We start from the raw sequence: 22,741 nt of genomic DNA, 5'->3' as shown, positions 1-22,741 counted from the left end.
GAAGGAAGGAAGGAAGGAAATATTTATTGAGTGCCTATTATGTTCCAGGCACTATGCTAAGTGATTTATAAATATTATCTCATTTGCTTTTCACATCAATCCTGGTAAGTTGGGGCTATTACCATCCCTACTTTATAATTGAGGAAACAGCCAGACAAGTTAAGTGATTTGCCCAGGATAATACAACTAGTTAGTGTCTGGATCTAGATCTGATCTCAGGACTTCCTGACTCCAGGCCTGGCGTTCCCTCCTCTGTGATACCAGCTAACTTATATTATACAGAACATAAGGATGCACTTGTTGCTAGCCTCCATTTCACTGTGTACTACTATTTCCTTCCATTGAGAAAATCAACCCTTTCCCTAGACCTTCTACAAGTGAATCCATTGGAGATCTATTCAGAAACTGAGTGTAGAGGAAGAGTTAGGGGAAAGGGAAATCTTGTTTATTCTTGCTTCATTGAACTGCAAATAGAAACATCTGTTTCTATTTGAAGTCCAGGGGTTTGTGGTTGAAGAAAGTGATTATTTTGCAAGAGAAAATGTATTTCATTTGAAGACCACAAGTATATGCTGCTGAATATTATGACAATTAAAAGATGTTGGGAAATTTTGGCAATGTTATTCGGGAGCTTCTACCCCACTTACTAACACAAATTTAAAACAACAGTGGTCAAAGTAAAATTAACTCAAAAATTCTTCCATAGACAATGTGTCCATGGAACTCCAGTGTTCCAGAAAAGCAATGAAGCCAAGACTTTTACAACATAAGAATGTGAAGGTACTTCTTGGCATTTCTTATGCAGTTTCACTAAGTAGGTCAATCATTTGCATGGGCTATTAATCTTTGTATTTTATTAACCAAAGGAAAAGAAAGGGTAAATAATTTTCTCTTCAGAAGTCTGGTGCCTTTTAATTGATGCAAACTCAGTTAGCCCCCTAACCATAAAGGCATTTAATGAGGTGAGTACTGAATGGAAGAGGAATTTCTCCCTGGGATACCACAGGCCAGAGCACATTCCTGTCCTGATGAAATCTCAGGCCTGGACCTCTGTCTCAGACATTCTGCCGATCATTGTGCTCAGACTCTCCTCTTTCTCATCTGAAAATGGCATTTCATTCTGACTCAATGACAATCCCTTCATAATACAATCTCACTTTTTGTATAATTATTTCCAAAAAGACTAGAATGTTGCAAGGACAAGAGTTTCCACAGGAACTGACTCAATCAGAACTGCAGGGGGAGGATAGGTGGATTTGTACTGGGAAAGAAGGGCTAGCCAAAAGAAAGTCTGCCAACCCCATTTTATTAAAGATGGTCTCCAATTTGGAGTGACTGATAACTATGAATCATACAATTTATGGAATAAAGAAAATGAAGCAAACACATCTGAGGTTGCATTAGCAGACTCTAGGGGAGTCAGCAAAACTCACCATTTTAAAATTGCAGGCTTGTTTCCCAGCTGGAGCTGCGCTTTGACTTTCTGAGGCGCAGAGACGTTTTCCACCTCACACAATAAGGGATTCCGAAGGGTAGCATTAAAGGTTCCTTTCAGCACAGTGTCTCTGAAAATCGGACTTAGCTGTTGAGAATCAAACCAAAGAATAGCTCACGTTAAACATATGTTGCTCAAATTTTGGAAACTGATGTCTAGAAAGATGTTGTGTAACATAGAGGAAAACGCAGCAGAGTAAGTAATATAAATAACTAAGTGATAAAAATAGCTAAAGTTTTATTGATGCCTTTTTGCAGTTCTATCACATTAATTTGGGGGATTCTCATTCTCCAGATTGAATCTTTTATAGTAACAAGCTTACTTGGAAAACTACCTTTACATGTAATTTTTAAAAAATACTATTAAGTAGGGAAAAACCAAAAAACAAATCAAGTATATCTGGCTATGTGTATAACATTTCTCCCTAATAGTTTCCCACCTCACTGCTCTGAGGAGGTTGGTAAACTTCAGTATCTGTTTTTCTTGGATCATCACTGGGTTGTCCATTACTCACAGTTCAAATTCTTTTGTTTTTTGCTTTTTGGAGGGGGGAAGGGCAGGGCAATTGGGGTTAAGTGACTTGCCCAAGGTCACACAACCAGTAAGTGTTAAGTGTCTGAGGTTGGATTTGAACTCTGGTCCTCCTGACTCCAGGGCTGGCGCTCTATTCACTGCCCCACCTAGCTGCCCCCTTCAAATTCTTTTAGTGATGTTTTATTTTACATTGTTGTGAGGCATTATGTAGAATTTGGTTCTGTTCATCTGATGCTATATAAATTCACATAGATCTTCCCACATTTCTCTGACTTTATTATTTTTCACTTCTTATTGCATAATAAAATCCCATTTCATTGACACAGCACATATTTTCCAGTCATTCTCCAAGTGATAAACACCCACTTTGTTTATAATTGTTTAGCATCACACAGAGTGTTGCTGTGAAGGTTTTAGATTTCCTTGGACCTTTGTTATTGGTTTTAATATCCTTGAGATTTCCATATCTAGCAAACCTCTTGGTTTTAAGTATGTTAGGTTTAGTCAAAGAGTAAGAAGAGTTTAGTTACCTAACCATTATTCTAAACCTATTTTCTGCCAAATTGTTTTCTAGTGTTCTCAGTACTTCTTGCATAAAATGAAATCTTTCCCCAATTAATTTTTGTTCTTGGGTTCATCAAACATTGAGCTGCTATTTCTTTTTCTGTCGAGGTTCTGCTTGTCTAGTCTAGTCAACAATTTTTTTTTTGTGTTTTGTTCTGTTTTGTTTTCAAACTGGACTAAATAATTTGGTGATTCTTGTTTTATAATATAGTTGAGGTCTGGCAGTGCTATGGCTTATTCATTTAAACTTTTCCTGTTTTTTTTTTCCTTTAGATTCTAGGCCACTCCTACCAAGTGTTATTATTGTTTTTTTCTGCCTAGTTCAATAAAATATCCCCCTATTCACTGGACTTGTATTGAACTAAACCTATAAATTGATTGGGTAATATTGTCATTTGCTTATATTGGAATAACTCAATCATAGTAAAAACAATCTCTCTGGTTATTTAAATCATTATTTTTGTAAGCACTATTTTATAGTTGTATTTAAATGTACTTCTAGGCTAACTCCCAAATATAGCTAAGGACATTAGAGAATTACAAATCAATGTACTATTTAATATTCATAGATCAAGGTCTTTGCCAGTTAGGCAAAATGGGAAAGGCTTTGAGGAGGAAGTGATATATTTTGTGAAACTTTGAATAATGGATTATAATTCAGCAATCCAAGAAGAAAAGGGATGGCATGATTTTAGGCACAGAGAACAGCATGAGGAAAGGCTAGAAATGTGTGAGAACATGGTGTTTTCAAGGTACAAACATGACCAGTTTGTCTGGGATACAGGGGAAACAATATGAGATGAGGACATAAAGGGAAAATGGTACCATATTAAGGAGGGTCTCAAATCAAGACAAGGAAATTTGAGTCTTATTCAGTAGGTCCTGTGGAATCATACAAGTTTTTGGACCCAAGTAGTAATATGACCAGTTAGCAGTATGAAGGATGGTCTTAGGGTTAAGGAGGTGAGAGAAAAGAACACTTCAATGGAAAACACTGCAATATTCTAGGCAAGTAGCAATGAGGACCTACACTCAGGAAGTGACAGTGAGAAAAGAGAACCATTGACAAATGTAAAAGATGTTGCAATGGAAAAATTACTCTATGGCCATAAGGAATGAGGGAGAAAGAAATCAAAGATAACCATAAGGTTTCAATTGTAGGTGATAGAGAACAATGGTGGTGCCAAAAATTAAAGAAATTAAAAAAGAAGTAAGGATTTGGGATTGGGGGAGAGAATAAGCTTGGTTTTAGACAGATTGGATTGGAAGTATGAGTAGGGTATCTAAATCAATGCAACAAGTAGTTATCAGACACCTCCTATGTATTTGACAATGGGTTAGGTGCCAGGAATATATACAAACAAAAGCATCTACCTTCAAGGAACTTATCATTCAACTAGAGGGAGACAATATTTAAGTAGATAGATAATTGGAGGGGCTGTGGACTAATAATTCAGGAAAGCACCCGAAATGGCATCTGAGCTCAACCCTGAAGGAAGCTAATGATTAAAAAGGGCAAGGATGAAGAGAGAGTACATTACAAATATGTAGAAGTCTGTTCCAAAGCATGGAGGTGGGAGATAGAACATCATGTGTAAAGAACAGCAAGTGGGCTAATTTAGCCGGAATGTAGGATGTGACCAAAAACTATGCCAAATTATAGGAAAGGCATATGGGAGTTAGACCATAAAGGGTTTTTACATGCCAAACAGAGAAAACTGCATTTTATCCTATGCAATAGGTAGTAAATGGAGATGCCTTGTAGTCAGCTAAAGATGTGGGCTGGAACTCAGGAGAAAAGCCAGGTTTGGAGATAAAGGTTTCAAATGCATCTGTATAGGAGGCGTAACTGAAGATATGGGAATAAACAATATTGCCTAGAAGAAGAGAGCCAGGAATCCTATAAGGTAGGTGCTTTATTTTCTTTGTTTTATAGATGAGGAAGCTGAGACTAAGAGAAATTACATGATTTGCTCAAAGTCACACTAATAAGTGTTTGAGGTCAAGTGGAACTCAGGTCTTTCTGATTCCCAATCTATCCATCTGCCTTTCTAAACCACTGTGCTCCTACTTACTGTTTCATGTTTTAAGTACTTGTGAATGCATGCCCATATGTCATTCATATTTTAAGCATTTCTTTTGAAGTGCAAGAAATATTTGTCCTATTTGTACATTGTACCTTTTCTAGAAGTGGGCCCTTTTAGGGGACATCCTAGAAATGAAACTTATCTAAGCCTTATTTAAGAGATTTATCCAGAGCACAGGCATAATGCAAAGAGTTTAGGAAAACCCTGATTCTCCTACTTCAGAGTCAGGCTCTTCCAAGATCATACTTAAGTACACTTGGGCCCAAAGCTGGAGACCCTTGTAGAGCAGGCACCCTGCTGGCTATGACACTTTAATACTCAGTAACTTCAATTCAAATTTATTGAAGAGATGGGCAGCAAGAAATACATTTTACAAGCTGTTTGACTCTTCTGCTTAAAGGCACTTTTATCTCACCTTCTGTCTTCACTGAAGAAACTGAGGTATTCTTGAAATAGAACCATACCAAATCAAAAGAAAACATGGTCACCAGATAAAAGTATTTTCTTTTCCAATAAAAACCAATCCAGAAACCATTTATTAAAACTGTAGAGGATATGCATAAGGCATTGTGTAATTAGAGCAGAGATTATGCATGAAGGTACACTGAGAAATGCACGGATTCATTCCTTTAAAAATTCATTAACAAAGATATATTATGCAATCTATGGAAATCAATGGCTAAATGCATCATCATAAATAGATAAATCAATGGATAAATGACCTAAGGCCAGATTATGGAGGGGACTTGAAAACTACTCAACAAAATTTAGATTTAATATGAGATTAAAGGATCCAAAGGTAGAAAGGCATCATGAGATCACGGGATTTGGATCTTATCTTTAAGATCAAGTTCAGTCATCTTTTACAGAGGAAGAAACTAAGACTATAAAGGGTAAGTGACTTGCCCAACAGCACAAAAATTATCAGGACTGGGATTCAAACTTGGACTCCCTAACTTCAAATCATGCTTCCTTACCAATACAACACACACAAAAAATCCTTGAAAAAGAGAATGAGATGGTGAAAATAATGTCTTAGCAATATCTACCAACATATATATATATATATATATATATACACACACATATACACCACATTATCATTATTATCCTCATCATTATCATGTTTTGAGAGGCTACTCTTATCATATATCATCATCACCACCACCATCATCATCACCGCCATCACTATTATCATCATTGTGTATTGAGGGGCTATCCTCTACATGTAGCATGGGGCTATCATTGTATGTCTCAAAGAGAGGCAGAATAGACATCTCTAGCGCCTTTTCCCCCTACCTTATCCAAAGGAAATTTTATTTCCTTTCAGGAAGGGAAATAAGTTGGGACCAGAAGCTTGGCTACTCTGCTCTAATGAGACAAAGAGGGTATTGGATTAGAATTACATTTATCTGGTCCATTAAATAGTATTAGTCTGGGGATGTGATTTTTAGGTTCAAACTAGCTTCTAATCACTGTTTAATTAATAGAGAAATCAGGACTCCAAGCTTTATATCCAAGGTTTGAGCCCTTTCCCACAAAATACTGTTCCATAATGAACACACATAATAAGTAACAAAGAAACACATTTGTCCAAGTCCATAGTAAACAGCAATCAGAGAAAGTGTATATAGGAGAACAGAAACCAGACAATACAGAGTGAATAAGCTAATCACATTTCGAGCAAGATTGTTCTAAGGCTGAGGTAGAAGGAACAGGAAGTAGGAGATAAGTGTGACATTGGGGAAAATAGGTCAGGAAGGATGCAAAGTGTAAAAAGTGTAAAAGATAACATGAACTTTGAGCCAAGGATATATTAATGAAGACATGATTACATATCTGATACTACCAAGAATTTTCTCCAGAAGATTTCCATTCCATGAGAATTCCAACATCAATGAATCATAGTTTTCAGGGAATTCAAATATCACTTATTTTGGGGACTGGTCAGGAGTTGTCTCTACCAATACAGATGAGCAACTTCAAGTATGAGAGAGTGGTCTGTGTCCCTAGTAGGTAAGTGACTTGCCCAAAGTCACACATCCAATATGTGTCAGTGAAGAGACTTGAACACAAATCTTCTTCATTTTAATGCCAACTTTATAGTCACTATCATAGGCTGCCTCTTAATGTAAGTATGATCCATGAAAGACCAAGAAGAAAGAGCTATTTAAAATGAACATAAATTGTTATTCTGTAATAAGAAATTATTTTTTCCTCTTTCTTTTGAAAGGAAGAGACTAGAGATTGTTTTGTACTTTTACATTGAGACCATATGTGGAATAACATAGTAAGAATGAAAGTTTTTAATGGCATTTGAAATAGACTTTATAGCACTCAAACTGGTACAGCTATTCCATGAAACAGAAAATGGGTAACATTTTAGTGACATTTTTTAAAAGTTCACAGCATTCAAAAGAAATACTAAGACTAAAGAATGAAAAATGAATAACTCAATAGCTATTCATTGCTTATGTCCCTTTTCCCTCCAGATTATGAAACTGAGTTAGGACAGTTTTTGAGAAAAATCTTGGAATCTATAAGGTATTGACAATAGTGAAAACACCATATCATAGATAAGCACAATTCATTGAATATGCTACATTTATATTTTTGTCAAAGTATTTTAAGAACATGTGTAAATAGGTATTCCTGGCTTGGCTCCAATGGGCCACGTGGACAATTTGGAGGAGCCTACCTCTACTCCTGCAGTGACCTGTTGCTGAAAATATTTGATTTCATATGAGATAAGAGATTGCAACTGGACAATTGGTTGACCATATTGTATTTGTTAAAGGAAGAGGTCATTTCTAGCCGTCATTCTATCAACTATAATTTCAGGTGGCGAGATAAATTTTTGGGAAGGTGGCAAAATTAGTCCTTCTTTACCTTGATTTCATGGTGATCCCAATATTGCTGACCAAGAAGAGCTTTGATTTTACAAGGAGGACTTATACTAGGGGACCTGTGACAACTTTGGTTCTTTTGCGTTTAGTTTTTCCTGGTGCTCAGTGAAAATACCCCAAAGAAAGACATGTCCTGAGGAGTTTGTCATCTTGGAAGATCTAGAGGTCCTACCTTTATTTGGAGCTGAACAGTAGAAGTTAATGTGATAGTAATCCCAAAGCAACAATGGTTGATAACAGCCAAGCTTCTGCATTGGAAAAAGAGGAAACAAGGAAGAGAAGGTTGCTTTTCAACAGTAAATGGACATCAAGATTTAGCTAAACCAAGGTGAAATGCAAAATAACTAATTAAATCAAGTCATTTAAGTCACAAAGTATTTATTAACCACCAGTCAGTGTGATAACTGTTGGGGATACAGAGAAAATCAAATTACTCAATCCTCTCCAAGAGCTCACAATTAGCAGTCTTTCCATTTTTTTTTAATGTCCTGATGGGCTTAACTACCAGTTTTAATGATCTCAAGAGCCTGAGAAAAGTAATCCTAATCTGTCTAATTTGACGTCAGGCTCTCCTGGCCATGAACCCATCAATGACTCTCCTAGCAATGGTCCACAAACACATGGTGTCTGTGCCCTTAAATCAGGTATTCTAAACCCTGTGCTCCCGGTGATGGATCCTTTAAGTCAGATATTCTTAATATTTTCTGTTATATTTTGCTCTGCCATGAGAATTTTTTTTTATATATAAAGAATAGTATTTGAATAGCTGTCACCATACCAGATACTCATAACCTCTGAGATTCTTGGATTGAAAAGCTTTCCAGATAGAGAGATTTAGTAGAGAAGATAAAAATTATGAGCCCACAGGATGAGGTACAGGGATAACATCTATGTTGTCCTGTTTGCCAAGGATGCTTTTAGTAAGCCTACAGGAGGGTGAGCTTACATACCAATACTTTTATTCTGCTTCAAAAAGCAGTCATTTTAACCCTATGTCCATAGAATATTAAAGAATGGAAAAAAGCAAAACAAAACACAGGAAAGAGACTTTTCCCAAGATTGCTTCTAACTGAATCCAGTTGAAAGGAATGAGAATGAGATGACCAAAATAATAGCTAGCATTTAAGTAGCACTTTAGAATTGGCAAAGCACTTTACAGCCATTGTCTGATTTGATCTTCCAAATAGTCCTGCGAGGCTAATTCAAGTTATTTAGATTAAAGGACGATAAAAAGGCATAGAGCCAAAAGATTACTACCTAAGATGTTTGGTGCTACACACACTTGTGCCTAATCACTTTGCCTTAATCAGTTGGAAAGTGCCCCATGTAACTGGATGAGAATGGCTAAGCAGTAGGAAAAGAATGCTTCTCTCGAACCTTTATGTGCTTGAAAAAGAGCCAAGCCAGGGCAGGACGCTTCCTTTTCTGGGGAAGTTGCTGAGATCCTTACTGATATTCCTATGGTCTTGCTAGGTGCATCCCCCAAATGTATTTGCTGGGTAAGTGATTTAGAAAAGCTATTAAAAATGAGACCAAAGTGTTAACAGATTAAACTAAAAATAGAAGTAGATAGAAGGAATGAGAAAATACAACCAGGTTAAAAAGATTGAGGCTGGTTAGTTGACTGGGTCAGGAGATAAATGTTAAGTTCAGAGTAGACAAATGCAAAATAATTAGATTGGGAACCAGGATCCCTGCTAGGGAATCTACACTAAATGAAAACCATCAAACATTTTGAAGGGGGAAAAAAAAAGAATGAGAGCTCTGGCTGGCAAAGTTATGGAAACCATTATTTCAGGTTTGGTTTTGTTTTAAAAGTAATAATAGCAAGTTATATAGGCTAGGAGCTTGCATATGTAAAACAGTGATATTTTAATGGAACAATGGGTAGAAGATGTGCATGGGTGTATTAGCTCTGAAACAAATGAACAAAAAAAGGCAAAATATAAGAGGATACAGGAATACAGGCAGAACTTACTAGCTCTGTGACCCCAAGAATACCACTCAACTTGAGCCCACTTTTCTAATCTATAAAATGAGATGATATCTACGGTTCCTAGAGCAGCTAGGTGGTACCATAGTGCAAAGAGTACTGAGCCTGGAGTCAGGAAAATTCATCTTCATGAGTTCAAATCTGGCCTCAGACACTTACTAGCTGTGTGACCCTGGGAAAGTCACTTATAACCCTGTTTGCCTCAGTTTCCTTATCTATAAAATGAGCTGGAGAAGGAAATGGCAAACCATTCCACTGTGTTTGCCAAGAAACCCCCAAATAGGGTCATGAAGAATCAGATGTAACTGAAAATGACTAAACAGGGTTTCCTACAACTCTGATAGGGTGGCCACATTGTTTGGATGCCAAACACAGGCTTGCCTAAAAGATTATTTCATGAAGAACTCATACAAGGCAAGTGTTCACATGGTGGTCAAAAGGACATTCTCAAAGTCTCTCTTAAGAACCCTGGAATTTATTTCATGACACAGGAGACATTGGCACAGGACTGCCCAGCATGGCATGCCTTCCTCCGAGAAGGTGCTGATGTCCAATCATTAGTCACAGTCAGACACACTATAACTTGACTCTAACATCGTGCTGTCATTTTTGGTCCTCTTTGAGAATAAAGGACAACTTCAACAACAAACCTATGATCCAATGAAATCCTATCATCCTTCTTGAACAAAAAAAGAATGTGTTCCTTCTAGATAAAACTAGATGAAGTTTTCTGAAGTCATTAGGATTTCTATCTTTCTATACTATCACAATTGAAAAGTTCTACAGAAAGTCAAGGGTGGCAAATGTATTTAAGGTAATTTATTGTTCAAAGAGACACTCAGCAGGTCTTGCACCAAGACAGAAAGACAGAATACCAGGCTTACCTCCTAGGGTTCGGTGTGACCCATCATGACCAACCAGGAGTCTGAATATGAAGCAGAATGAATGAATGTTCTAATTGTTTGGACCAAAGGAAGGAAATACTGAAACAGTGTTTCTTGACTCCAGTGATTGACCTATCTATACTGGTGTGTCATCCAAAAATATGTGCAAAACTGAATGAACAATTATTGAAATTTAGCAGGTTTGTAGTGTGTTCTTTTCAAAATATTTGATGTATATTTATTTTTAATAATTTGATTGGAACAACTTTTGTATTTTTATTGATTTTTTGGTCTGAATTTAGGTGAAGTGCTCTACTTTTTCAAACATTTATTTTAGACCACTGAGGGACTGAGTAACAAGGGATCTGAAGGAAGGGAACACACAAAACGTTTAATAAAACATGGACCTTTTTTAATACCAAATGAAGTAAAGCAAGGGGAACACGAAAAATTCCCAGTCTCTATGTATCCTTCCTCATTTATATAAAATGTCACCAGAATGAAATACACATTTCAAGGTAACCTTTTATGATAGTATTAGTGAGGAACAGAACAGGTTTCTCCAATGACAGTCAGTCATAGACCTCATCTTTACCAGTGCATAATTGACTGAAAGACATAGAAAATACAAGACCCCACACTGCACATTATTTACAGTATGTTAAGCATGTTGTGGAAAGGCAACAACATATAAAAACCTATGCAAAAGCACATAATCTGGTAATGTCTGACATATACTAGGTGCCTAATATATCTTTATTGACTGACTAAACAAGTTGTTTCCCATACATACACGAATATTATTTGTGATTCTTTGGACGATAGAATAAAAGTGATGACCTGGTCAATGAGCTCCCGATCATTTCTATTAAGTATAACATAGGGAGCTCAAAGGCGTTTGCCGCGTTCAGGGTGAAGGTCCAGCATGGAGTCTGTGTTAAAGGTGGTGAAATCCTAAACAGGCTCCTGTTTGTGGTTGCACCGAATTACAGATCCTCCTGGACAAGATCCACCAGCTCTCAAACGGGTTAAGAGATGGCCTGCCCATCCACACGGTAAAACATAAAGTGGATGAAGAATTCCAATCGCCCAGATTACGACATTTAGTTAGATGGACAACCTATCATTCTTCAATACATACTGTACACACTCGCAGCCATTCAGCAAGACAGCCAAAATGAAAAAGATGGGCAAGGTAGGTCCAGAGTCTTGGTGTAGTTTTAATCTAACTCGGGGAGACAACATAAAAATGAAAGCTTCACTTCAGGGCTGATAATAAGTCTCAGGGATGATTAGGTGGCATCAGCAGTCTAGATGATAGGAGTCAAGGACAGCAGGCATAAAGGCCAGTCACGATAGTTTCCTCTCTCAAATCTGACATTAGCTGTTTTTTTTTTTAATTTTTTTGAGCCTCAGGTTTTTTGTTTTTTTGGGGTTGTTTTTTTTTTTTTGCCTTTTTGGAAGGCAATTGGGGTTAAGTAACTTGCCCAAGGTTACACGGCAAGTTTTTTTTGTGTGGGTGTTAAGTGTCTGAGGCCAGAACCGAACTCAGGTCCTCCTAACTCCAGGGCCAGTGCTTTACTCACTGCACGACCTAGACGCCCAAGCCTCAGTTTTCTTATTTTTTAAAATAGGGTAATAATATTTGTGTTAACTTGAATTATTTTGAAGATTATAGGTCAATGTTTATAAAACTGTTATTATCATGGTTACTGGTGCTCTTTATTTATTTTTTGCTTTTTGGAGGGCAGTTGGGGTTAAGTGACTTGCCCAAGGTCATATGGCTAGTTTTTATGTGTGTGTGTTAAGTATCTGAGGCTGGATTTGAACTCAGGTCCTCCTGACTCCAGGGCCAGTGCTCTATTCATTGTGCTACCTAGCCACCCCATTACTGGTACTCTTAAATACATATATAATGCTTGTGGCAAATATACTTGAGCTAAAATTAGTCAAATCTTGTATTAGCATTGTATATATGGTCCTTTGTCCACTACTAAACATTCTTCCCAGAAAGCAGGGGATTTCTCCCTCCTGAAGAGCCTAGTTAACCACATAAAGAAGTTTTTCTTTGGAATCAAAGGCTCACATGCGGCATGAGACACTCCCAAATGGCCTATTCACAACCCATTTTTCATGGTTATTCCCACACTATTTGGGCTATAGTTGAAAGAAATTTAATTTGGTTTCAGAAGACCCGAGATAGAATTCTGATGCATGCTGGGCAAGTTAGTTAACTTCTCTACACCTCAGTCTTCTCATCTATGATATGATATCACCATCTCTGAGGATTCACATTTGTGGATCACTGAAAGGGCAGTGGAACAAATAGGCCATGGCATGCTTACAATGATGGATTGCATGTAAAGTAATAGTATAAAACATGTCATCAGAGATATGCATGACTCATGAAAGAGGCAGGAGGGATGGAGGGCGGGAGTGATGTATTGGTACCCATTTATCACTCAGAGGAAGGCTTCCAGGATGGGGAGTGGAGGCTAGTCACAGTCAGACATGGATGAAAAGAGATGGATGGGTTGTAATCTATGTCACTGGAGGGAGTGTCCTCAGTGAGGTCACAGGTCCATTTCACTATTAAAGTAGAAGTGAAGTGAGGGTACCAGCTCTTGATAGGTAATTGTGTCTCCCACTAATTGAACCAAAGTCATTGCTTCTTACGGTGAATTTACTCTCATAAATACCATTCATTCTCCATACCCTTCCATGGGAAGGTCACTCCCAGACAAAATCTTCACCACTCACTTTTTTGGAGGCTGTTCCTAAGTGTTTTGCCATTAACGCTCTAAGAACTTTTATACAAGTACTGCATACACATATGCAAAATTTTCAAAAAAGATGTAACTTGTTGCTACCCTCTGTATCTTTGGGCTCCCTCAAATCTACTGGGCTTCCCCATAAATCACACCTTTTGCCTCTGCAGATTATAGGTTAAATATAGCTTGTATCTACATCAACAATGATATGAATAAAATGATCTTCAGCTTCGATTCAAGCAATCAGGGAAACAAGATATATCAATATAAAGGACACCTTTTAAATCACTCTCATTGAAAATACAGAAAACAGACAAAAGATTCATGGTTCAAGCAGTATAATTCTCTATCTTTGATGAGTCCCACCTTTCGCTGAAACACCTTACACCGGGGTGGGGAACCTGTGACCTCAAGGCCACATGTGGCCCTCCAATTCCCCAAATGCAACCAAGGATTCAGTCAAAGGGCTGCACTTGAGGACCTAGAGGGCCATATGTGGCTTTAAGGTTGCGGTTCCACACCCCTACCTTACACAGTCCTTAAGACTCATAGCACTTCTCAGGTTTGGTCTCCCTCAGAAAATAACTGAACTTGGGTTTCTAGAGAGGCAACCCCCCACTCCCTTTTACCTCATGGACACTAGATTTATTCTCCCACCATGAGACCTTGGATACCCCTTTAAAAGTACTATATTTTCTATATTTGAGTGATGTCACTCAAATAAAAATGCAAGCCACTAAACCATTTACAAGGACTTCTGTGAGCTGCATATTGACTTAGAAAACCAAAAATTAATAGCTTCTATGTTTTATTGTAGGGAAAGCTAGGATCACTCAGTGGATAGAACACTGGTCTTGGAATCAGGAACTTATCTTCATGAGCTCAAATCTGACGTCAGACACTTACCAGCTGTGTGACCCTGGGCAAATAACTTACCCCTGTTTGCCTGTTTCTCATTTAACCTTCTTTGCCTCAGTTTCCTCATCTGTAAAATAAGTTAGCGAAGGAAATGGCAGACCATTCTAGTATCTTTGCCAAGAAAATCTTAAATGGGGTCAATAAGAGTCAGACAAAACTGAACCACAAAAAGACAAATAGAAATTTTTAATGTATTTTTATTTATTTTGTTAAATATTACCCAATTAAATAAGAGATACAGGCACTGCGGTATAGAGATCCATCTTGCCCTACAAGAAAGTTGCAGGGGGTGGGGAAGGATATAGGAGAAAGCAGACTGGGGAAGGGGGTATACAGTGGGATCGCTGTTTTGGGGTGGTGGGTAGGGAAAATACAGGGAGAAAATTTGTAACTCAAAATCTTGTGGAAATGAATGTTGTAAATTAAAAATAAACATAAAATTTAAAATAAATAAATATTATCCAATTACATTTTAATCTTGTTCAGGCCCCCACTGGATAGTGTTGCCAGCCAATAGGGTGACTGGACTTTGTGTCTAATACCTCAAGATTACATCTGCTATTTCCCTTAATTCAATAAATATTGTCAAATTGATTTTAAACAGATCTTCAATGACATAAATGGGTGCTGTAGTTAGAACTTTTGGAAATTCATATTTCTGTCAGGTAAATTGAGGGTTTTCCTGTTCCAGTAACATTTCAATAATTTCCACTGAAATAATATTAAAACAAAATATTCACACTTACTTATTCCAACAACTAAAGGGATTAAGATCTTCTTAATTACCTTTGTACCTGCCTCAGTACCTGTTCAAATGCTTGGAACATAAAAGGATAATTAGAAAATGGTTGCTAGGTGAAAAGAATGAATAATATCATTGGAAAGAATAAGGATCTGGACTCACTGTGGCTATTTTAACTTCCTTTAGAATGAATTAAACTCAACTCTGAAAAAAAATATTGGGAATGGATTGAATCCTTGAATCAAAACAGTAAAAATGACAACGTATATGGATACGAAAAGTTTAAATGGTTGAGTTGGGCGGGGGGAGGTTAGTTTGGTTCAGAGTTGGTTTTTTTTTTAATCCACTGAAGAGGAAACTCTGCAGTCATGTGAACTGGATAAGAAGAGAAATTGAATATGATTTTGTGGTACAAGTGAATCTATAGGTGACAATTAGAATTTTTCAGTGCCAAATAAACTTTTACTCCCAAAACATTTAAGGCACTATTTGAATGCTTTATTTCAGGACCAAATTTCATCCCAAGAAGTGATCAAAGCAATACTAACTTCTAGGACTTTCAACTGAAATTATTTTTTCATCCAACAACCACTCAACTAACGTTTGGGTTCTAGATAAATCATAAAGTCCTTCAACATAGAGCATTTTGCTGTTGTTCAGTCGTTTTCAGGCATGTCTGACTCTTGATGATCCCATTTAGGGTTCTCTTGGCAAAGATACTAGAGAGGTCTGCCATTTCCTTCTCCAGCTCATTTTATAGATGAGGAAACAAGGCAGACAGGATTGGTGACTTGCCCAGGATCACACAACTAGCAAGTCTTCCTGACTCCAGGCTCAGAACTCTATCCTTTGTCCCACCTAGCTTTCTTCTTTTGCCTATTACCTTGATTTTAATCTTCAGGTTCATTTTGTACAAACCAATACTGAATGTTGAAATTAAACAAAGGGGTTCACTTCTCCCCGGAGCTATGAAAGCATTTCAAAATGCATGGCCACATCCTGAACAATCCTTTCAAATCTTCCCTAAAACCCATTTTGAAAGTGATAGCATCACAGTTTCAGGTGGAAAAGAATGAGATCATTAACTAAAACTATACAAGAGCTAGAAAATACTATAACCTTGATTTGAAAAATTAGAATTAGATGTCTGGAAACCTCTGAAATATGCAGAATTTCACTAATAAGAAAAAAGGAAACACGACAGAACTGTTGAAACTTGAGACGCTACATATTACCTAGTAAAATTTCCACAGGGAATCATGAGTTATTCCCTTCCCTCCAACCTAAGTACAATTCCCTTTTCTCCCTCAATACCCAGGAAAAATACATAGATGCATACACATATGTACATACATACATACATATATGTATGTGTATATATGGCTTATATATGTATACACACATATATATATGGTTATAGTTATATAAATTTATATTGTACCTAACAATCAAGATAGACTGTTAGAGCTTCAAAGGGCCTTAGAGAATATTCAATACAAACCTCTCATTTTACAAACAAAGAAACTAAAATTACATCAAGAGCTACAAATGTAACTGGCAATTTTTGCTTTCCAGTTCAAGTATCACAAAGTGGCCCCAGAGGAGCCACCAGGAGTCAGTGGGAGGTGGTTGTTGCTGTCCATCCTTCATTCTTGGAAGACGAGGGTCAGTGTAATGACCAGGCACAAAGATGCAATGTGGGCCAGGCTAAAGAATTCACCTAGGCTTGCGCTGCCAAGGAAGGAAGCAAGCACAGGGGAACAAGCAGCTGCCATCTGGAAGCTTCTTCCTTCAACTAATTATTTCCCCTTCCTAGGTGCTAAGCTGTGTTTTGCTTTGTTGTTTGGGTTTTTTTTTCCTAAGCTGCAGGAGTTTCATGTAGTTTCTGAGTTCAGTAAGTAGTCCAGACCTGGTCATTCTGCCCTGCTTTTAACTGTATTCTGGAGCAGGTGTAAATTAAAGCCACTCCTTGCTGTACGAGGCACTGGAAGGCACTCTTTCAACACCTAAAAAGACATTCAGTTAGCCCCAGTTGGAGGATATCAAACAAGGAGAGACACCCCAAATCCCCTGAGTTCATGAACAGGGCAAGCCTCCCTTGCCTGCCTGGATGAGAACCTGGCTTTCCTGGGGGCTGCTTTGTATTTAAGTGATCTGGAGGTAACTTTCACAACCTGAACTTCTTGTCTCCAGAGCCAACCAAGACCTAGGAATGCCAGGATACCTTTTATGGGAAAGCCCAACAACCAACTTGCCTAAACTGCAGGAGGTAGAGGGGGATTGCTCCTACCATACCCCAACAAGAGGGAAAAGGAATAAAGGATCAAATACCTTTCACCATGACTTCCATGGCTCACGGTTCAATTGCATAAAACTCTCCTCCTTGGTGGAGACCGATTTCTTAATGCTGCGATTCTGGGGGAGGAAGGGGATTTGTGAAAACTTGGAAACAGAAAGAGCCTTCTGTTTTCCAGCTTTCTCTCCAAGGGAGGGAAAAACTCTAGGAGCCTTTGTAGTTAGAAAGCTGGGAAGAAGTTCACACATAGAAGTCCTGGTACCTCAATCATACCTCTACCCCAGCCTCAGAGAATTTCTCCTTGCGTGACATCTGAAATTCTCTGATTTCTGTTTTGGGATAAATGGCTGTATTTGGCATTCAGTATATGTGTTCATTGTAAAACTGACATTGGTGAGAAGGAAATCAAGCCTTGAGGCACCTCTTCCCTGTTAAGGAATTGAGACCTTGGCTTGAACCTAAAAATTACTTTCCCTACCTTAAAAATATTTAGGGGACAAAACTGACAGACAGAGTTGCCAGTCTCTGGACCTAATCTCCAGCCTTCTCTCCTGGCAGGAATCTAAGCCTTCTCTGGAGAACAGGGGAAAAGGAGATTTTAAAGATGTCCATTCTTGCCTCCCTGGGAGCCACATCCATACCAATCCAATGATACCACATATAGCCTAAGTGAGCAAAAACTCAGCACCCATCAACTTACACATACAGTTTGCTAAAGGCTCTTTAAAGGAATGCAGTTTATTAAAGTGCTTCATTCTTTTATTTTCATTTTTTTGGAGGGGGAAATGAGGCAATCAGGGTTAAGTGACTTGCCCAAGGTCACACAGCTAGTAAGTGTCAAAATGTCTGAGTCCAAATTTGAGCTCAGGTCCTCCTGACTCCACAGCCAGTGCTCTACTCACCGCACCACCTCATTTCTCCTAAAGTGATTCATTCTTGCAAGAAGTTCATGCAGCTAATTAGACACACACCTTGGATTAAGGCAAAGGTTTCCCAATTTATGTTATACAAGTTTATTTTAGCATCATCTTGCTGTGTTAGCTCTTTGTCTTTAGAACCAAGGCTTTGGACTAGAAGCTCCCTTGAAGCTCTGTGCCCCAGTGATTACTAAATATAGAAATTACTGAAAATCATGTGCATTAAGGGATATTTAGTTTGATTAGCCCCAGTCTGGTGCATGGTAGAAGGTATATAAATATTAGCTATCATTACTGTTAATAATAATATTAAAGTCTAATTAGAATTACCAAATGTTTATTATATATATATCAACATATTAACACATATCAAAGATCCCCAGTGAATGACCAAAGATTCTGACAAACAATAAATACTAAATGGCTGCCATGTATAAAATCTTTGGCATGAAGGATTAGGAGATGTCAAGAGATAAGCAAAGTGGCTGGGACATAGTAGGTGCTTATCGGTTGAATGATGGCAAGAAAACATTTGAGTGAAAAATGTCCTCAGTGTTCATTGTAATGAAACATTAGCCAATTTATGAATCACTCCAAATTATAATAAAGCATTTCTGGGTACACTCACGTTTGTTAAAAGTCTTACCAGACTACTTTCATTTCACAAGAGACAGAAATGCTGTCAAACTCAAGACAAGCACTTTGTAGTTGAAAATTGTGCCTGTACTCCAAGGAGCTGCCATCACAGGATGAGTAAGGAGCAGGGGATAATGGAGGAGATGCGATTAAGGCAGGATGATTGATGAGTCCTTCTACTGAATCCAGTGTGGTTTTGTGCATAGCCAGCAGGTTCTGCTCTGGCATAAATGGATTTTTAGCTTTTAACTATGCTATTCAATTCAATTTAGTTCAATTCAACAGGCATTTATTTCTAAGTACCTACTATGTGCCACATTAGACATAAGGGATACAAAACAAAAGTGAAGCAGTTCCTTCTCTCACAAAGATTACATTCAACTGGTGGAAACATGTTCATACAGAGATAAAGAACAAAGTGAGAGCCAAGTAGTGACATGGTTAGAGACTCCTCAACCTTGGAGTTATGAAACCCTGGCTCACATGCATATACTTAATGACCCTGAGTAACCAAGCAAGCAAGCAACATTTATTAAGCACCTACTATGTGCCAGGGGCAGTGAGGTTGCTCGGTGGTTAGAGTGCTGGACCTAAGCCCTGGGATGAGGAAGACCTGAGTTCAAATCTGGCCTCAGGTACTAACTAGCTGGGTGACCCTGGGCAAGTCAATTAACCCTGTGTGCCTCAGTTTCCTCATCTGTAAAATGAGCTGGAGAAGAAAATGGCAAACCACTCCATTATCTTGGCCAAGAAAACCCCAGATGGGATCACCAAGAGTCCAACAAGAATGAAAAATGACTAACAACAACATTGGTAGAGGGAGCTTTCTCATTCAGAATTTACAATAATGAAATATGATCCTCCAAAAGGAATTGGGGTGAGCAGGATAGGCACTAATAATGGGGCAATCAGGAAAGGCCTCTCGTAGGTGGGAGTAATGGAGCTGAGCCTTACAGGAAGCTGGGGTTCTAAGTGATGGGAATGAGAAGACTCCCTCAGCACCCAAAATGAGGACCTGAAAAGGCCATAGCCTACAAGGGCCAAGGTCTCCCGTTGCATCCTGGGCCATCTCCAGTCCTCCTGATGAATATCTGGCCACTGGACCCAGATGGCTCTGGAGGAGAAAGTGAGTCTGGAGACCTTGTACAGCCTGCCCTCCCTCACCAAATCCAAGTCAACTGCAAGTGGTGGCATCGTCTCCGTGTCGAAGGACAAACACAACCACCAACCACAGAAGTAGAGAAGGGTATTGGAACATCACATACAGAGAGGAGCAAGTTGGCTATCTGGGTTATAGCATGGAGGGTAAGAAGGAAAGTGATGAATAATTAGCTTGGAAAATTAAAGTACTACCAGATTGTAAAGTGCTTCAAATCCAAACAGGTCAGGATACATTTTATCCTAGGAGCAACAGGAAAGTCATCTAAGTATCTTTTTTTAAATTGATTTTAATGGTTTTTTAAAATTTTTATATCACTTAGATTTCCCCTGTATACTTATCCCTCCCCATCCAGAGAGCCATCACTCATAATATAGAATTTTTTAAAAAGAAAAACATGCAGAGAAAAACAATTAGCAAAACAATCAATACTTTGAAAAATCTGATACTGTATACAATGCTTCGTGTTTGTGAGGATCTCCTCCCCCATCCCAAATTTCTGCTAAGGAGCAAAGGAAGGTGTCTTCTCATGACTCTGTTATGGGCAGTTTATTCTTAATAGTTTTTAATAATCATTTTCAATTATTTTGTGGTTACTGTTCTTTCCATTTACATTGTTGTAGTCATTAAGGACCTTGTCTTCCCAGTTCTGTTTACTTTACCTCTATGTGTGTAAATCTCTCCATGCTTTTTTGAATCTGTGCTTGTAATTTCTCCTGACACAATAATATTACTTTGCATTCAGGTACCACAATTTGTGTGGACTTTTCCCAATCTGTGGTGATGCCTCTCCCACCCCACCCTTTTACTCAATAACTCTAGTGGTTCCCTATTACCCGAAGGATCAAATATGAAAAATATGAAATTTTCTCTCGAGCATTCAAAGCTCTTCACAAATTGGCCCTTTTGACTTTTCCAGCATTCTTACATTTCTTTTACTCCCACCACTGTACCCTTGTATCTAGTGACAAGACTTTATGTCTCCAGAGTCTGAGAAACCCTATGATTTTTTTTTTTTGGTTGTCCTGAATTCATGGAATTTTCCTCACCCTTCATCTCTCCATTCTAGCTTCCCTGGCTTCCTTCAAGTACCAGCTAAAATCCTGTCCTCTAAGAGAAGCCTTTCCTTATTCCTCTTAACCATAGTGCCTTCCCTCTGTTGATCATCTCCAACGTATTATGGACATATTATCTTTATAAATATTTGTTTACTGTCAGCTCCATGAGGGCCAGGTTGCCTTGCTTTTTATCCCCTGGACTTAGTGTAGCACCTTGCAAACAGCAGGCACTTAACAAGTGCTTATTAATTGACTTCTTAGTTTCTAGTTCTTGGTTACTGTGGAACATGCCACCATAAATATTGCAGCATACACAGAACTATTTTTAGGTTATTTGTTTGTTTTGTTTTGTTTTTTGTCAGTGACCTTCAGGTATATATGCCTAGCAAACAGTATGGACATTCTAGGCACTTTATTTGCAAAATTCCAAATTACTTTCCAGAATGAAAGTACTTCATTTTTTACAGTCCCACTTACAATGTATCCGTGGTGCTTATCTCTCTATATTCCCTCCAACATTGACTATTTCCATTTGTGTGTGTGTGGGGTGTCGTCTTTACCAATTTGATGGCAAAATGCATTATTCTTAGGATTAGTGATTTGAAACATCTTTCCATATGGTTGTTAATAGCCTGAAGTTCATTTTTTAAGAACTGTTTGCTCATATCTTTTGAAGCAACTATTGGAAAATAACTTTTGATCTTGCATAATTCTTACTGGTTATCTATATGTATTGGATATCCTCATCAGACATATTTGATCCATGTGAGGGGTTTCCATTTTAATGCTAATTTTAACATTAATTTTGCTTGTACAAAAGCACTTTAATTTTAAATAATCAAAATTATAATGCTTTACCTTTTGTGACTGACTCTATGTATGCCTTGATTGATTAAGAATTTATTGCCTACGCATAGTTCTAAAAGGGACACAATCTGCTTCTCTTCTATTTTTAATGGTATAATCTTTAATATTGTATCCATTTTGTATTTATTGTAGAAATGATAAATTAAATATTAATCTAAGCCCAATTTCTGCCAAACTACTGTCTAATTTTCCCACTACTTATCAAATAGGTAATGTTTTCCTAAGTCATTTCTATTTTGGCATTTATTGAACATTGGGTTATGAGTTCCATGATTTCTGATTTGCCTTGGTCTTGATTGTTCCATCGATCTACTTCTCTCTTTTTAAACCAACACCAGATGGCTTTGACGACTGCTGCTTTATCATTCCTACAGAGAAGAGCAAGTAAGCCAATTTGGTTGTAACGGAGAACGTGAAAGGCAAGTAATGAACAATTAGCCGAGAAAGATAGGTTGGAACCAGATCATGAAGAGCTTCAAATAAAAACAGAAAAGACTGAATTTTATGTTAGAGGAAATAGAGTGGGGAAATGGCATGGTTTTTCAGGCTATGAGTTTAGCAGCTGTGTGGAGCATAGAATGGGAAGGGGAGGGGCTGCTTGCAGAGATGCCTATTAGGAGGCTATCACAAAAGTTCAGGAAAGGGTAGAGTGGTGGTCGTGTGAGAGAAGAGAAGGGGATGAGGATAATGGGTTTTACAAGTAACTGGATATCATGGAGTGAGAGTGGAGTCAAGAATTACTTCTAGAATGTGTATAAGGGTGACTGTAAACCTGGGGTTGCTTTTGATAGAAACGATGAAAGTAGGGGAGGAAAGGATGGATTCTGGGGGAAAGGAAGCAAGTTCTATTATGGGTATATGTGTTGTATGGGATATCCAGAAAGAATTGCCAAATAGGTAGTAAGAGAAGTGGG

General features: G+C 38.0%; 1 protein-coding gene across 1 annotated transcript in view; it reads right to left on the bottom strand.

Annotated features, from left to right (window-relative positions):
* The window catches only part of STPG2 (sperm tail PG-rich repeat containing 2), a 579,581-nt gene that overhangs the window by 13,308 nt on the left and 543,532 nt on the right, over positions 1–22,741 (bottom strand). The window contains 1 exon segment of the mRNA XM_069094391.1: positions 1,434–1,582. Coding sequence (XP_068950492.1) covers positions 1,434–1,582 — 149 coding nt within the window.

This window comes from Petaurus breviceps, unplaced genomic scaffold (genome assembly GCF_028583685.1).
Source record: "Petaurus breviceps papuanus isolate PSGF00001 unplaced genomic scaffold, PetGlider_PUasm1.0 126, whole genome shotgun sequence".
In the NCBI taxonomy this organism is placed as follows: Eukaryota; Metazoa; Chordata; class Mammalia; order Diprotodontia; family Petauridae; genus Petaurus; species Petaurus breviceps.
The sequence above is the reverse complement of the archived record's forward strand: the minus strand, read 5'-3'. Positions and strand labels throughout refer to the sequence as shown.